Source organism: Otolemur garnettii, unplaced genomic scaffold (genome assembly GCF_000181295.1).
Source record: "Otolemur garnettii isolate 467f Iridium unplaced genomic scaffold, OtoGar3 scaffold00100, whole genome shotgun sequence".
NCBI lineage: Eukaryota > Metazoa > Chordata > Mammalia > Primates > Galagidae > Otolemur > Otolemur garnettii.
In genome coordinates, this window is record NW_003852495.1 from 6,932,408 (window position 1) to 6,950,566 (window position 18,159).

The following is an 18,159-nucleotide window of genomic DNA, read 5'->3' on the forward strand; positions in this document are numbered from 1 at the left end:
CCCTGGGTAGAGTACTGTAGCACCATAGCTCACAGCAACCTCCAACTCCTGGGCTCAAGCGAGTCTCCGGCCTCAGCCTCCCGAGTAGCTGGGACTACAGGCACCCGCCACAACACCCAGCTATTTTTTGGTTGCAGCCGTCATTGTTGTTTTGGCGGGTCCGGGCTGGGGATTTGAACCCGCCACCTTAGGTGTACGTGGCTGGCAGCTTAGCCGGTTGAGCTATAGGCGTTGAGCCGAGGATCTTTATTATTTTCCCTTCTATCTTGGTACTGCTTTAGCTGCACATTATAAATTTTGGTATGTTAGGCATTCATTTTCCTTTTTTAAAATTTAATTAATTTATTTACTTAATTATTTATTTATTTAGAGATATAGTGTCACTTTGTCACCCTTGGTAGAGTGCTGTGTCGTCACACCACACAGCAACCTTGAACTCTTGGGCTTAATTGATTCTCTTGCCTCAGCCTCCCAAGTAGCTGGGACTACAGGTATCTGCCACATAGGCATTCATTTTCAAATGTCACAAAGTATTGTGAAATGTCCCTGCTTCTTTGACCCTTTGGGTATTTAGGCTTACAATGATTAATTCCCACATATTATTGAATTTCCCAAATTTCCTTCTATTAATTTTTTTGAGGATAAGAAAATCTCCATTACAACAACAGTTTTTCCAGTTCAGACATACTTGTGATGGTCAGAAGTGAACATACTAAGCAACAAAAAAGACAAAGACGTGAGAAAGAAATAAAAGACACAAGATGGTATTCAGAAAAGAAAACCACCTTTTAACATATGTACTTATTGGGCCGGGCGCAGTGGCTCACACCTGTAATCCTAGCACTGGGAGGCCAAGGCAAGTGGATTGCCTGAGCTCACAGGATAGAGACCAGCGTGAGCCAGAGCAAGACCACGTCTCTAAAAATAGGCATTGTGGCAGGCACCTGTAGTCCCAGCTACTCAGGAGGCTGAGGCAAGAGGATCACTTGAGCCCAAAAATTTGAGGTTGCTGGGAGCTGTGATGCCATGGCACTCTACCAAGGGCGACATAGTAAGACCCTGTCTCCAAAAAAAAAAAGTTCCATTGTTTGAAAACAATGTTAAAAAATTCTACATCATCAGACAATGCTACTAATTATATTTTAGTAACAATCCTAATTCTTCAGAATAAAACACAAAATCTCACAGAACCTGATCCTTCCTAACATACTGATTTCATATTCTATTAGTCCCCCCTCACTAATTGTGCTTTCCTATACCAGTTGCTCTAAGAAATACAAATGCTATGTCCCTTTGCGAGTTTTGCATGTGGTATTCACTCTTATCCCTCATATACTGAAACAAATGGAGTCTTTCATGTCTCTGCACAAATGTCACTGCCACATGACTTTGTGAATGCACCACATAATATAAAAGTACCCTATTCTTATTGTTGTTTTCAGATAGTTCTCACTCTGTTGCCCAGCCTAGAGTGCCATGGCATCATTCTAGCTCACAGCAACTTCAAACTCCTGTGTTCAAATGATCCTCCTGCCTTACCTTCCCAAGTAGCTGGGACTACAGGTGCCTGCCACAACACCTGGCTAGTTTTCCTATTTTTAGTAGAGAGGGGAGTTCATTCTTTTTTTTTTTTTTTTGAGACAGAGCCTCAAGCTGAGCCCCTGGGTAGAGTGCCATGGCTTCACTGCTCACAGGAACCTCCAACTCCTGGGCTCAAGTGAGTCTCCTGCCTCAGCCTCCCAAGTAGCTGGGACCACAGACGCCCGCCACAACACCCTACTATTTTTTGGTTGCAGCCGTTATTGTTGTTTGGCGGGCCCAGGCTGGATTCGAACCGGCCACCTTAGGTGTATGTGGCTGGGGCCTTAGCCGCTTGAGCCACAGGTGCCGAGCCAGGAGCTCATTCTTGTTCAGGCTGGTCTCAAACTCCTGAGCTCAAGCAATCCTCCAGCCTTGACCTCTCAGAGTGCTAGGATTATAGGCATTAGCCACAGTACCCAGCCTCCTATTCTTGTTTACTGCCCTTCATAATATATTTCAATGCCCGATGTTATTTAACTATTTATTTGTTTTCACAATGTACTTTACATCTTCCTTAATATACTGTGATCTCCATTGTTACAGGAACATTATCTATCCTATTTAGTACTACTGGGCTGTTCATGCCAAGCACAGGGCCAGGCTCAGAGTACCCAAGTATTTGCCATATATAAGAATAGATGTATTTTTATGGAATGGAGCCATATGCCATGTATATGGATCTGTATGCAAAAGAACACCTGAAAAGCATTTGGATCCAGTATCTACAGAAAACGATTGCATCCCAGAAAGAGAGGGCCTGTCACTAAACTGGGAAGGAATATGAGAAAAATAACAGGGAGCAGATACTGAATAAGTATTAAGTATAATGACTATCTCACATTAAGGTACTCATTTCTTCTCCATATCACAAGCTTCTTTTCCATTGAGAAGGAATGTGGTTACCAACTGAATGGCCCAATTCCATTTGAGCTGTTACTTACAGAAAAGGCTTTCCCTGCCTCACTTGCTCTTACCTGTGCACTCTCTTCTTGTTTCTTCCCTCACAAGCATCCAGGGCTCTTTTCTTTGCTCCAATAAGGTAATTATATCTGGCTTAGACATGGAATGTCCTGCTTACAAAGAAAAGAAGTGCAATAAAATATGGAAATAAACATTGAAAGTCAAAAATTATAATTAATAAACAATTCAACAGGCAATAAACCATCAAAGTGACACTGAATAAGAGTTTACAAAAGAGTAAGAGAAATAAAGAAAAAAGATCACTTATGGAAAGTCATAATGTTTTTATTTCGCTGTTCTTTAAAAATAAATTTAAATTCATATGTCTTCTACTTCTAGACAGCAAGCATAATGAGGTGGAAACACATTATGGAGTCTGGGATCTAGTGACTTTGCCACTCTCCAGTTGTGTTTGACCTTGGACAAGTCACTTGAGCTTACTTTATTTATTTAAACTTCAGTATTACCACTTGTGAAACTGGAAAGTAATAGGGCTATTGGGAGGACTAAATTAGCTGATATCTAAGTAAACTGCTTATAAAAAATGTCTGGAATACAGTAATCACAATGTTAGCTATTAATACTAGTATGCACTGTAATCATTTTACTAAGAGTGTAAAAGAAGAGATACCTATAACATATTCACCCCACTTTATGTCATTTTCATGGATTACAATTATACATAACTCAAATGAAGTCTGGTTGGACATGGTAGTTCACATCTATAATCTTCACACTTTGGGAGGCTGGAGCAAGAAAACCCCTTGAGATGAGGCATTCAAGATCAACCTAAGTAACATAGTAAGACCCCCCAACTCTAAAAACAAAAATTTAAAAATCAGCCAGGCATGGTGGTACATGCCTATAGTCCCAGCTACTCCAGAGGCTGACGTAGGAGGATCACTTAAGCCCAGGAATTTGAGGTTACAGTGAGCTATGAGTGCACCACTGCACACTAGCCTGGGTGACAGAGCAAGAGTCTAGAAATACACACACATATCAAATGAACTCCATCTTAAGAAACGGACTGCTTTCTCCTCAGTTTTAAGTGAATTCCATTTATCCAACCACTATATGAAGAGGCTGTCCCTTGATAATGACAGCAATCCAGGACCCTCTGTAGAGCAAATATCCCTGCAACTGGATCAGATCATAAAATGGAGCACTACATTTATTCTGAGCACAAATAAATAATAAAACTGGATCCTCTGACAAATGTTCTATGATGAACACCAGAAAATTCTAAGCTAAGGCAGCGCCTGTGGCTTAAAGGAGTAGGATGCTGGTCCCATATACCAGAGGTAGTGGGTTCAAACCCAGCCCTGGCCAAAAAAAAAAAAAAACTGCAAAGAAAATTCTAAGCTAAACCACTGATCACGAAGGAAAAAAAGACAAAAGAAGTTATCAGAAGGACGTGTGAATGTCACTGAAAGAGAAGATGAAAGTGTTTAATAGAATTGCTGTTTCCAACCTGCCAAACCTCTATTTCCATCTGAATAAAGGAAAGAAATTTAACTGGCATTTTCAAAGGCAGCCTTGAAAATTACAGAAAAATTATGTATCCTACAAAGCAGATTCTAGGTTATTCCAAATCATTTGGGGCTAATAAACATACCCATTGAGACCAAGTTACCATAGTTTTCCATCATCACTTCCCGGTATAGAGTTCTCTGGACCAGGTCGAGATATTCCCACTCCTGACGACAGAAGTCTATGGTTATATCCTTGAATGATATGGATACCTGAAACAGCAAACATGTATTACAGCAAAAATTAAAGAAAAGGTTTAGAAAATGGAGGAGATAAAGAACTTCACTGCAGCAAAAGAACAACACAACCAGCGCACAGAACAGAATCTATAATGTCGGAAGAGAGGGACTGAGCAAAATGTGTACATATTTTTGAAGAGAATTGTGACATAGACAAAACTTTCTGCATGCTCTACGATACCTCTTAAATATCTAACACTTCTGAGATTCAAAAAATAATATCATTTTCCTGTTGAATTAAATCATTATTATATGCATAATGCCCAAAAGGTATCTGCCTCATAAATTCTCAATGTCAGTTAAGTAAGGAATATTTTCACTTGGAAGGGAATTAAAATATTGAGTCATGAAAAATTTTATCCTACATATAATATAGACAGAATCTCAGTTTTAGAAAATAAAGTTTCCATAAAATAATTTCTTCAAGGGCGGCGCCTGTGGCTCAGTGGGTAGGGTGCCTGCCCCATATACTGAGAGCGCCAGGTTCGAACCTGGCCCCAGCCAAACTGCAACAAAAAATGGCCGGTCATTGTGGTAGCACCTGTAGTCCCAGCTACTAGGGAGGCTGAGGCAAGAGAATCGCCTAAGCCCAGAAGTTGGAGGTTGCTGTGAGCTGTGACGCCACAGCACTCTACTGAGGGTGACAAAGTGGACTCAGCCCTAATAAATAAATAAATAATAATTTCTTCAAGCATCAAGTACTTCACTATGTCAAATATCACTATGAACTTTTTTTTTTTGAGACAGAGTCTCAAGCTGTCACCCTCAATAGAGTGCTGTGGCATCACAGCACACAGCAACCTCAAACTCTTGGGCTTAAACGATTCTCTTGTCTCAGCCTCCCAGTATCTGGAACTACAGGTGCCCACCATAACGCCAGCTATTTTTTGGTTGCCGTTGCCATTGTTGTTTAGCAGGCCTGGGCTGGGTTCAAACCCACCACCCTTGATGTATGTGGCCGGCACCCTGCTGACTGAGCTATGGGTGCCAGCCTCTTACCATGAACATTTTTATTTCTTTTAACAAAAGGATTTTTTTTTTTTTGCATGACATCAATATTTTATGGTATTTGTTTCTCTGGGCTTTCCATCAAAATTCACAATCTCTGGGTTTATAAGTCCAAATCAAATATTAATTCATGTCTGGTAGGCCGAAGTGGGTAACTGCCTGAACTCAGGCGTTCTAGACCAGCCTGAGCCAGAGTAATACCTCATCTTTTTTTTTTTTTTTTTTTTGAGACAGAGTCTCACTATGTCACCCATGGTAGAGTACTGTGGCATCACAGCTCACAGCTTTTGGGCTTACGTGATTCTCTTGCCTCAGCCTCCCAAGTAGTTGGGACTACAGGCTTCTGCCACAATGCCTGACTATTTTTGTTGTTATTGCAGTTGTCATTGTTGTTTAGCTGGTCCGGGCTGGGTTCGAACCCTCCAGTCTCAGTGCACGTGGCTGGTGCCATAACCACTATCCCACAGGTGCTCGCACCTGCTGTGCTGGCAGGCGCCTATAGTCCCAGCTACTTGAGAGGCTGAGGCAAGAGAATCACTTAAGCCCAAGAGTTGGAGGTTGCTGTGAGCTGTGACACCACAGCACTCTACTAAGGGCAAGAAAGTGAGACTCTGCCTCGAAAAATAAAAAGAAAAACAAACAAAAAATTAATTCACATACATATGCAATTTTTCCCTACACAAAAATTAATGTCCTTTGATGCCAAATTCTACCATATCTACCTGAAAAATTCAAATGTCTTGAAAATTTCAAAGACTTCTCAAGGATAGTCAAATGGAACAATTCTCTCAGTCTTACCAAATGACAAAACTGACCTGGAATGCATATGTCTTCACTTCTTAGACCTTGACTCCTTTAGTGTCAAATATTATTGAATATCTTAACTCTTTTACTGCCCATATAATTGCAATATTTGGGCTCAGCTGCTGTAGCTCAGTGGCTAGGGGCCAGCCACATACACCAGAGCTGGTGGGTTCAAACCCAGCCCAGGCCTGCCAAACAACAATGACAACTACAACCAAAAAATAAAAATAGCTAGGCATTGTGGCAGGTGCCTATAGTCCCAGCTACTTGGGAGGCTGAGGCAAGAGAATCGCTTGAGCCCAAGAGTTTGATGTTGCTGTGAGCTGTGACGACATGGCACTCTACCAAGAGCGACATAGTAAAACTCTGTCTCAAAAAAAAAAAAAAAAAAGAAAGAAAAATTTGGTCAATAATGATATGAACAGTAGTTACTTTACAGTGGGCCACTCAGGGAACATGAGGGGGATGTGGCTTATACTTTATAGGAAAAACAATAACTGAGAAATACATTAAACTGAGGCCCCTCTCATGGTAGATAACTTCAGGAAAACTAACGAAAAGTCCTACCTGACCTAAAAATCATACACAAATATCAACAAGAAGAGAAACATTAACTTACACAGGCCATGGTGTTATACCAGCTAGAGCTGTTCAGTACTCAGGTTTTCTCTATCAGAAAAGCACGGAAGCTGGAAAACCTAAACCTGAAACAAAAGGAAGATCCTGAGACCAGCTATGCTTTAGTGTTTCCCACAGGACTCAAAACATATTTTTGTTTAGCTCTGCCGTTCTAAATTCTGAACTACTTCCCCATCACACACAATTTGGGACAATTAGGATTCTGGATAAATCCATTTGCTCCCCACATTCACAGGTTTCAATTACACAGAGTCACAAACTGGAAGCTTATAGGCACTGAAGCCAAGCCCAGATATTTTAGCATAATATATTCTGACCAATATACCATTTTAGTGAGGCAGATGTGGACATAAGATTGGGCAGCTCTGAACTACCTCTTTCCATTTCCCCCTTCAAGACTGAAAAGAGAACATGTCATTCATGCCAGAATCTTTCTTTGATCTTGAAAGTGGGTAAAGTTAGTCAAGACATTGGAAAAAGATATGGGAAATATTCAATCCATGATGTTGTAAAAGTCTAACCATTGCCATAATATTGTTGATCACTAATTTTCTGCAAAACCATTCCAAGTTACAATAAATAATCTTTGATTCCATATCAAAAGCCCAGGTCTAAAAAGTTTGGGTTAAGGACACTCAGGAAAACTGAAAATTAACAAACAAATTTCTATCAAATTTCAGGGAGTTCTTGATTCTATGCATGCCCATCGACACAGACAAAGGGACCTCTAATTAAGAATCCCTTTTCTGGAATACTTAAATTTTGGCACAGCTCCTTAACTTGCACAGACAAAAATAAGTTTGTAAGTTGCATTTGATCTATACAAATTGAAAGCAGAATGATCCAGAATCATCTCCTAATATTAAATGTTTAAGTTCCTCCCCATAGCTACACATTTCATACACGTCCCCAAAAGGAAGTACTATAGATGGAATCTGTAATCAGCGTACAATGTAGGTTCTTGGAGTCAGAACTAAGAAAGAACTGTGTTTCTTTTTTCTTTTTCTTTGAGACAGAGTCGCACTCTGTTGCCCTAGGTAGAGTGCTGTGGCGTCATTGTGTCATCTCAGCTCACAGCAACCTCATCCTCTTGCTTCAGCCTCCTGAGTAGCTGGGGCTACAGGCACCCACCATGTCCAGCTACTTTTTCTATTTTTAGTAGAGACAGGGGTCTCACTCTTGCTCAGGCTGGTCTCCCAGGGAACTGTGTTTCTTAAACATGTGAATGATAGAGGAGGGGTTCTAGGAAGAAATCTTATTTCTGGAATTGCCAAAGTTGAGTACCTGACCAAATTTAGTCAGATTCCTTAACTTTCTCCTAGGATCACATGTGCATTTCATTGTAAATCCAGTTTTAGCAAAGAAGGCTGGCTAACTCAGTTTAGCAAGAACCCTCCACCCCCATATCCAATTGGGTTCCTTCTCCTCTATCCTCCCCCAGGTAATGACTGACCACCTCCATTTCTTTCAACAAGAATCTGTTAGATCAATTTATCCAGAATCCTCCTTACCCCTAATACTTCCTCTTAGTAAGTTTCCACCCAAGGATTCTCATTCCCTTCTTTGAGTATAAATTCCCACTTACCCATGCTGTACTGAGAGCTAAGACCCATCTCTCTCACCTACTGCAAAATCCCACTGCAGTGGTCTCTAACTTATCACGATGCTCCTGAATAAAGTCTTCCGTAGCATACTTTGACAAGTGTCACTGAATAATTCTTAACATACTGCTCTAAATTTTCCATCCCGTTTCTTTTCACTGGAAACCTCATTTAAGGCTCAATAATCTGACTTCCCCATCGAAACTATGTCACTGTAGTACTCATATTTGACTGATGGGAGCAAGGAAGCAGCAGGGAACCTGGAACCCCGGGTCACAGTGACGCTCACTACAAAGCCAAGGCAAAGCACCACACACCTTCATTCTCTCTGCGCACCTTAGTCTCAACTGCGCCCACCGACATAGAAGCACGCTCCTGCCCTGTCACACACTGATAACTATCTAACCCTGCCCGCCTTTCCATCCGAGATCAGACCACCCTCCTCTGAAGCTCAAGCCCCAAGCGCCAGAGGCTGCAGGCAGGTATCTCCTGGAGGAGCGCCTCCCGCAACTTCTCTCTCCCCAAGCCGAGTCCGGAACACAGCACAGGGTCTTTCCCGCAGCCACCCACGCCGACTTCTTCTTCAGGTAGGAGTAAGGCAAACATAGCCCACAACCAGAGATGCCGGAAAGGGAGCGAGAGAGCCAAGTTTTCTCGTCGCCTGGGGAAATGCAGCTCAAGCCAGAGCAGTCAGAATTACAGACTCCCATAGGCAAAGGATTCCAGGCAGTGACAGTAACCGGCTGGGAAACTACGTGGACAGACCGCCCCGCCCACCGCCCGAGACCCAGAGACTTCTGGGAGTTGCGGCAATTCCTAGGAGTGCGCAAGCGCAGATGGCCCAACTAGCTGCACAATAAATCTAGCTTTCCGCGCGCGTTTCCACTGAGTTATAAGGTGGTTAAGGAAAGGAGTCTCAGTGGCGCCGGGGCCAGGTAGTCTGAGAGGAGAACTCTGGAATCCTTCTATTCCAAGGCCTCAAACCTGAGTGTGAGAGCACTGTGTAAACTCATTGCCATGATTCCAAGGAGAATGCGTGCTTTACTGGGTGCGGAGTTCCTCAAAGAGGGACTGTGGGACAATTACGGCCCCTGAAACAACTGCACAGCCATGTGGAAAAGAATAAATGAAGACCTTGCCTCTCACCACGTACAAAATCAACTCAAAACGTGAGCTAGGGAACTGGCAGCCACTGCTTAACACAGAACCAAAGTTTTAACTACGCTAAAGGACATGGTAACAGAATAAATTAGGACTGGCTAGAATTAAGATGGGGAAGGAATTGGCTGCTTTTTGGCCTTGCAGCTCATTAGTTATATTCGCATACTGACCCCACAATAGTTCAGGAAGGACCATGTAGAGAAAGGGGAGGGTGGCCAGGCATGGTGGCTCACGCCTGTAATCCCAGCACTTGGGAGGCCGAGGCGGGTGAATTGCCTGAGCTCACAAGTTCCGGACCAGTCTGAGCCAGAGCAAGACCGCGTCTCTAAAAATAGCCCGGCATTGTGTTAGACGCCTGTAGTCCCAGCTACTTGGGAGGCTGAGGCAAGAGGATCACTTGAACCCAAGAGTTGTTGCTGTGAGCTAAGACCCCACTGAACTCTACCGAGGGAGACCAAGTGAGACTCTGTCTAAAAAAAGGGGAGAGGTGTCTCAGTTTTAGGAAATCGCCACCCTGTTCCAAGAAATAATAGGAATATTCCCTTCACTATTTTGGATTCTGCTTAGCCTATGATTAAGCCAGTGCTTAAAGAAATCAAAAGAACCAAAGGAGCAGCTCTGGTCTGGGGCGGTAGCTCACCCCTGTAAGTTTAGCACTCTGGGAGCCAGAGGCAGGTGGATTACCTGAGCTCAAGAGTTGGAGACCTGGCCAAGTGCCATGGCTCACCCCTGTAATCCTAGCACTCTGGGAGGCCGAGGCGGGTAGATTGCCTGAGCTAACAGTTGGAGACCAGCCTGAGTGAGAGCGAGACCTCTGTCTGTATAAAATAGCCGGGTGGGCTATTGTGGCAGGCGCCTGTAGTCCCAGCTGCTTGGGAGGCTGAGGCAAGAGAATCGCTTAAGCCCAAGAGTTTGAGGTCGCTATGAGCTAGGACGCAATGGCAACAGAGCGAGACTCTCTGTCTCAAACAAAACAAAATAAACAAACAAAAACCCCCCCACCTCTTTGGTGAAAAACTTAGCCAGGATCATGGTATAATAAGACAAATGTTTTTCCTTTTAAAAAAATTCAAGTGCGTGTGTAGAGTTGTTTTACATTTATGATTTAATAAAACAGTCCTAAAGAGAAAAAAAAAAAAGGAAAATGCCCCCCCAACTTAATATTAAGGAACATATACACGGTTTTCTTAAGATCATTTTTACATTTAATTATTCAGTTTGTTTTGGTTATACCTTAACATAAAGAAATTAAGAAATATAGTTTCATTCCTATATACTATTAGTTAAGGTACTTAGCATGATTAGTTGAATAAACCAATCCATTTCCAACCATATCAATGGTTACTTTTCCCGGTGTAAATTAAAACAGCCTTTATGGAAAATGGTATGGAGGTTCATATATACCCAGCAAACCTACTTCTGGGTATATCCGAAAGAACTGAAATCAGTATGCCAAGGAAATATCTATACTATCATGTTCACTGCAGCCTTGTTCACAATAGTAACATAAGGAAGCAACCTAGGCATCCATCATCAGATGTATAAAGACAATACGATTTATATATATACAATAGAATATCATTCATTCTTTAAAAAGAGGGAAATTCTGTCATTTGCAACGTAAATCTGGAGGCCATTATGCTAAGTAATGTTCTTATATGTGGAATCCAAAATAGTAAAATGTAAAAGCAGAGAGTAGAATGATGGCACCAGAGGCTGAGGGATGGAGAAAGGTGAGATATTGATAAACAGGGTACAAAGTTTCATTTAGGAGGAATAAACTTGAGTGATTTATTGAACTGAACAGCGACAACAGATTAATAATAGATAATGCACTGCATATTTCAAAACAGCTAAAAGAGTACATATTAAATGTTTTCACCACAAAAAATTAAGCTTGTGAAGTGATGGGTTTAATCAAATTAATCCTTGCACTACGTAATAACATATCACAATATATTGTACTCCATAAACATATAAAATATACAATTATCATTTCTCATTTTTTTTTTAAAAGTTAATTTTCCATATCTTAAAACAAGGTTGGAGATGCTTCAGGGGACAAAAGAGCAGCGTCCTTGCCCTCGGGACTCAACCTAGTGTAGAGTGCTCCCCCTTCCTGGCGGCCAAACGGCAGACCCCGCCCAGCTGGCCTGTTGCAGGAAAACCTCGAATTAAAACTGATAGACACTTACACCAATAATATAGAGGAAGGGACCATTAATTGCCAGAGAACTCAGGGGCCTCAAGACGTGAAATGCTGAGTTCCAGGGAACTGGTTTTTCCCAAACTCTTTTATACTTTCTTTTTCAGCGCAATATCAGCTGCATAGTTACAGTTACAACAGAGTACAAGTTAATGATGAGCTGCATAGTTACAGTTACAACAAAGAGTACAGAGTTTATGATGAGCTTTCTCAGACCTCAGGGTGCTGTTATTTGTTATATAGCTTTTTTTCCCCTAAGGTTATTTTAGCTCAGTATAGGTTTCTTCTTATCTTTGGGGGAGGAGTTCTTCTGCAGCTGTCTGCTACTTTCCAAGGATCATTAAGAAGTATAAGATTTATTTCTCTCTCTTGAGGCTCCACATGCAGAAGCCCAGCTGAGGCTTTGGGGAGTCTGCGTTCTCAGATTTCTGGGTCCACTTGTCCCTTCTGGATTCCCAGGACACAGGGGACATGCCTTTGTATCATGCCTTTGTACCTCCGCCAGCGCATCCCGTCCTTAAATTCACATACTCCCACTAGAAGCAAAACTAAAACCTTCCGGAGCCGGCACGGAGAAGGTCCCCAGTCGGCTTTGCGTTTAACAAGGATTTGGGGCACTGGGTCACTTTTCCCATAAAGCACCGCGGGCACGGATCTTCAGGCTTGAACTACATTTCCCAGAAGGAAACGGGCACGTTCGCTCTATGGCTTCCCTTCCGATTTCGCGTAGTTCTGCTTTGCAAGGCGAGTTAAACTCCTGTCAGTATATAATAGGAACCGGGCTGCGATGGGCTGGGCTCTTGGCTGGCCAGGGTCAAATTGGAGCTCGTCCTGAACTGATGGGGGTGGTGGAGGAAGCCTGTGATATGCACCGACCAGTTGTTTGTAGAATCTCAGGCCTGTGGGTCCGTGAACAACAGAGGAAGTGTTTGTATACGTATGTGAGCAAATATTGCATTTGTCAGATGGGGAATGTGTGTGTGTGAAAGAGTGAGAGTTTATGTGTGTGTGTGTAATGCAAGAGAAACTGCGTGTGAGAGGGCTGGGTTAGCCCTCCTTGACCATTGGTGCGGTTGTGGTACAGTGTGGAGTTATCTAAAAATCCTTCTAATCTTTCAAATTGTCTGTTTCTGGTGGGAAGTATTATGTAAAATGGAATGGACGGGCTAAAAGTTACATGGTAACACAAAAGCCTCCCTTTCTTGTGGTGTCTACTTTCTTTCACAGCTGTGGATGTTCTTTGTGCTTCTGTAGAAGAACCTCAAGGAGGTCTTACATGTTTTTGCAGATATAAAACCATGGCATGTGTAAGTCAATGTTTCTTTCTCATAGAAATGCATGATATAAATGCTTTTATTGACTGTTTTGAAGCTTCCTACATGAAAGAAGCCCATTCAATTCTCTGCTTCTGGGTTTATTCTATACCAGTGAGCAATGGTCCCAAATAATCCAGTGTCCTCTATGTGTGGCCTGGTTTACTCTAACCAGTGTTTATGTATTTGCTGACAAGATTATTTCTTATCTCTTACATGCCTAATCATTTATGAGGGTAGTGATGGAATAATGAGGAAGTTGAGTCTCATAAAGAAAAGATTTGAGCTTCCAGGGCGGCGCCTGTCGCTCAAAGGAGTAAGGCACCAGTCCCATATGCTGGATGTAGCGGGTTCAAACCCAAACCCCAGCTAAAAAAAACTAAAAAAAAAAAAAAAAAAGATTTGAGCTTCCAGGTCAGACTATATTTGTGTAGTTGGAAGAATTGGGGATGGAGGAGCCCATTCAGCCAAATAGAGAAGGAGGTGAGGACAAAGTCTCATTCTGTTACCCAAGCTAGAGTGTCATGGCCTCAGCCTAACTCCAAGTAGCTGGGACTATAGGCACCCACCACAACTCTTGGCTCATTTTTTTGTTGTTGTTTTTTTGAGACAAAGTCTTACACTGTCCATGAGTGAGTAGTAGAGTGTCATGGTGTCATAGCTCACAGCATCCTCAAACTCTTGGGCTGAAGCAATCCTCTTGCCTCAGTTTTTCCTATTTAGTAGAGATAGGGTCCCACTCTTGCTCAGATTGGTATCAAACTCCAGAGCTCAAGCAGTCCACCCGCCTCTACCTACCAGAGTGTTAGGATTACAGGTGTGAGGTACCATGCCCAGACTATTCGATTTTTTTAGTAGAGATGGGATCTCACTCTTGTGTAAGCTGGTCTCTAACTCCTGAACTCAAGTAGTCCTCCCACCTACCCTCTCAGAGTGCTAGGATTATAGGCATGAGCCACTGTACTTAGCCAACATGAATTTTCTAGGTACATGTGGTGAAGCCTTATAATAAATGGTCCTAATCTTACTGTAGGTAAAATCTAGTACTTTCTGAAGCTTTTAGAATTTAATAACAATATAATTTAGGACTTTCTAATATAGGAATCATAATTCTTTGCAGGAAAGCCCTGACCAATAAATTCTATGGCTATTTTAGTGCTGACCAGGATGTGCTGACATTGAATGACTTTGATATAATTCTGGATCATCCTGCATTAATGTCTTTTAACTTGGCAACCAAAAAAGTGTTCATAAGAGGTTTTTTTTTTGAGACAGCATATAACTTTGTTGCCCTAGGTAGAGTGCCTTAGAGATGTAGCTCATAGCAACCTGAAACTCTTGGGCTCAAGCAATCCTCTTGCCTCAGCCTCCCAAGGAGCTGGGACTACGGGTGCCTGCCACAATGCCTGCCTATTTTTAGAGTCAGGGTCTTACTCTTGCTCAGGCTGGTCTCAAACTCCTGAGCTCAAGCAATCCACCTCCCAGAGTCCTGGCATTACAGGAAAAAGCCATCGTGCCCAGCCTAGAGATTTTTTTTTTGCTGTTAGAAGACTCTCGTTCTGTTGCCCTCGTCAGAGTGCAGTGGCATCATTGTAGCTCACACCAACCTCAAACTCCTGGGCTCAAGCAGTCTTCCCACCTCAGCCTCTGGAGTAGCTGAGACACAGATTTGGACCACCATGTTCAGATAATCTCATTCTGTTTTTTGTAGAAAAGGGGTCTCACTCTTGTTCACACTGGTCTTGAACTCCTGGCCTTAAGCATTCCGAGCATGAAATATATAACTAAGGGGCTCAGCGTCTGTAGCTCAGTGAGTAAGGCGCCAGCCACATACACTGAGGCTGGCAGGTTTGAGCCCAGCCCAGGCCTACTAAACAACAATGACAACTGCAACCAAAAAAAATAGCCAGGGTATTGTGGCAAGCGCCTGTACTCCCAGCTATTTGGGAGGCTGAAGCAAGAGAATTGCTTAAGCCCAAGAGTTTGAGGTTGCTATGAGCTGTGATGCCATGGCACTGTACCAAGGGTGACATAGTGAGACTGTCACCAAAAAAAAAAATATATATATATATATGTGTGTGTGTGTGTGTGTGTGTGTGTAGTGTGTGTATGGGTATATGTGTGTGTGTGTGTGTGTGTGTGTATATATATATATTTAAGGGACTTTTACATAAGGCAACAGGAAAGAAGAAAGACTGAAATTAGAAAATAAAATTGTATGAGCTGGGCATGCTGGCTCATGCCTGCAATCCTAGCACTTTGGGAGGCTGAGGTAAGTGGATTGCTTGAGCTCAGGAGTTCAAGATCAGCCCAAGCAACAGTGAGACTCTGTCTCTACTAAAGATAGAAAAATTATCCAGGCATTATGGTGGGTGCCTGTTGTCCCAGCTACTTGGGAGGCTGAGACCAGAGGATCTCTTAGGGCGGCACCTGTGGCTCAATGAGTAGGGCGCTCACCCCATATACCTAGGGTGGTGGGTTCAAACCCAGCCCCAGCCAAACCGCAACAAAAAAATAGCCAGGTGTTGTGGCAAGCACCTGTAGTCCCAGCTACTCGGGAGGCTGAGGCAAGAGAATCGCCTAAGCCCAGGAGTTGGAGGTTGCTGTGAGCTGTGTGACGCTGCCACGGCACTCCACCAAGGGAAGTAAAGTGAGACTCTGTCTCTACAAAAAAAAAAAAAGAGGATCTCTTAAGCCAAAGAGTTTGGGGTTGCTGTGAGCAATGATGCCATGGCATTCTACCCAGGGTGAAAGAATGAGACTGTGTCTCAAAAAGGAAAAAATTAGGGCGGCGCCTGTGGCTCAGTGAGTAGGGTACCAGCCCCATATACTGAGGGTGGTGGGTTCAAACCTGGCCCTGGCCAAACTGCAACAAAAAAATAGCTGGATGTTGTGGCGGATGCCTGTAGTCCCAGCTACTTTGGAGGCTAAAGCAAGAGAATTGCCTAAGCCCATGAGCTGGAGGTTGCTGTGGGCTATGACACCATGGCACTCTACCAAGGGTGACAAAATGAAACTCTGTCTCTAAAAAAAAAATGAAATTAAAATGTTGTCTTGGGCTACATGTTAAATACATAAGTACTGGCCTGGCATATTGGCTCACACCTGTAATCGTAGCACTCTGGGAAGCTGAGGCGGGTAGATTGCTTGAGCTCACGAGTTTGAGACCAGCCTGACCAAAAGCGAGACCCTATCTCTACTAAAAATAGAAAAAATTAGGTAGGCATGATGGTGCATGCCTGTAGGCCCACCTACTCAGGAGGCTGAGACAAGAGGATCACTTGAACCCAGGAGTTTGATGTTACTATGAGCTATGATGATGCTATTGCACTCTACCCAGGGTGACAGAGTGAGACTAGACCTCAAAATAATAAAAATAAAGAATAACAGTAATAAACAACACATAAACACAATGAAAGCTGATTAGAAAAAGAAAGTTTGTATATACTTTTTGTGATATTTAATACCACAGATAAGAAAAAAAAGTCCTCACAAAATCATCCTGCAGTCCTTGGGCTGTAGGTTTTATACCTCTATATGTGTTTTGTTTTGTTTTGTTTTGAGACAGAGCCTCAAGCTATTGCCCTGGGTAGAGTGCTATGGCATCACAGCTCACAGCAACCTCCAACTCCTGGGCTTAAGTGAGTCTCCTGCCTCCACCTCCCAAGTAGCTGGGACTACAGGCGCCTGCCACATCACCTGGCTAGTTTTTGGGTTATAGCCGTCATTGTTGTTTGGCAGGCCCAGCCTGGATTCAAACCTGCCAGCTCAGGTGTATGTGGCTAGCGCCTTAGCCGCTTGAGCCACAGGCGCCGAGCCTCTATATGTGTATATTTTAAGAAAAAAGGGGCAGGGGTTTCGCCCTGTCTCACAGGTTAGATTATAGCTCACTGCAGCCTTAAATTCCTAGACTCAGGTGGTCCTCCTGCCTCAACCTCCCAGGTAGCTGGGAGAACAGGTGTGTGCCACCTGCACACAGCTAATTTTTTATGTTTTGTTGAGACAGGGTCTAACCCTGTGTCTCAGGATGGTCTCCAAGTCCTGGCTTCAAGTGATCTTACCATGTCAGCCTCCCAAAGGACTGGGATTTTAAGCATGAGCCACCATGCCCAGTGCCTCTCTTAAGATTAATCTTAATTGTCTTTTGACAATATATCTGAAATATTTTTCATGTCCTTAAATACATTTTCCTACTCACATTTGATGGCTGTGTTGTGTCTATTACATGCATGTTCTGTATTTTTTTTTTTTTTTTTTTTGTAGAGACAGAGTCTAACTTTATCACCCTCGGTAGTGTGCCATTGCATCACAGCTCAGAGCAACCTCCAACTCCTGGGCTTAGGCGATTCTCTTAGCCTCAGCCTCCCAAGTAGCTAGGACTACAGGCGCCCGCCACAACACCCGGCTATTTTTTTTTTGTTGTTGTAATTTGGCCAGGGTCAGGTTTGAACCGGCCACCCTCAGTATATGGGGCTGACACCCTACTCACTGAGCCACAGGTGCCACCTATGTGTTCTGTATTTACTAACCAATTTGGCTGGACTCAACACAAAACCAGACTGAAGAAATTCCTTCTGTGTTGTATTATCTCCCATATATTGACCAATTTCATCTGATCCCTGATGCCATAAAAGAGGTTCTGTTTTGGATGATGAAGCCTCTTTCAGCCTTGTTAAGTAGGAATGAAGGCAGATGGACCTACCTAGGAAGACTGAGCAGCCTAGCAGCCTAATCTCAGGGCTAGATCATCCTCCTCAAGAGGGCGACTTGTCCCCAAAACCTCCTGCTCTAGTGACTGGATCTGATTTCAGTGCAGAAATGACTTATTCTACAACTACCTTTGTATAGCTCTGTTTCCTGGGGTTTGAGGGCGATCATCTTCTCTTTTTCCTTAAATTATATGCATACTTGTGGGGGATTAATTTTGGAAGGAAAAATGTAGGAGCAGAAAGATTTTATTAAATTAAACAATATTGGGAACACTGGCTCGGCGCCTATAGCTCAACCGGCTAAGGCGCCAGCCACGTACACCCAAGGTGGCGGGTTCGAATCCCCAGCCCGGACCCGCCAAACAACAATGACGGCTGCAACCAAAAAATAGCCGGGCGTTGTGGCGG

General features: G+C 43.1%; 2 protein-coding genes across 2 annotated transcripts in view; one reads left to right on the forward strand and one right to left on the reverse strand.

Annotated features, from left to right (window-relative positions):
* Positions 1 to 6,750, reverse strand: part of LOC105887622 (zinc finger protein 607-like) — an 11,615-nt gene extending 4,865 nt beyond the window's left edge. Inside the window, exons 1-3 of the mRNA XM_023516918.1 lie at positions 6,742 to 6,750; positions 4,157 to 4,283; positions 2,556 to 2,654 (exon numbers count right to left, since the gene is read on the reverse strand). Coding sequence (XP_023372686.1) covers positions 2,556 to 2,654; positions 4,157 to 4,283; positions 6,742 to 6,750 — 235 coding nt within the window. The remainder of the gene's footprint in view (positions 1 to 2,555; positions 2,655 to 4,156; positions 4,284 to 6,741) is intronic.
* A 6,222-nt stretch (positions 6,751 to 12,972) lies between these two features.
* LOC100945283 (zinc finger protein 607) overlaps positions 12,973 to 18,159 on the forward strand; it is a 49,397-nt gene continuing 44,210 nt past the window's right edge. The window contains exon 1 of the mRNA XM_023516899.1: positions 12,973 to 13,036. The gene's annotated coding sequence lies outside the window, so the exon portion shown is untranslated. The remainder of the gene's footprint in view (positions 13,037 to 18,159) is intronic.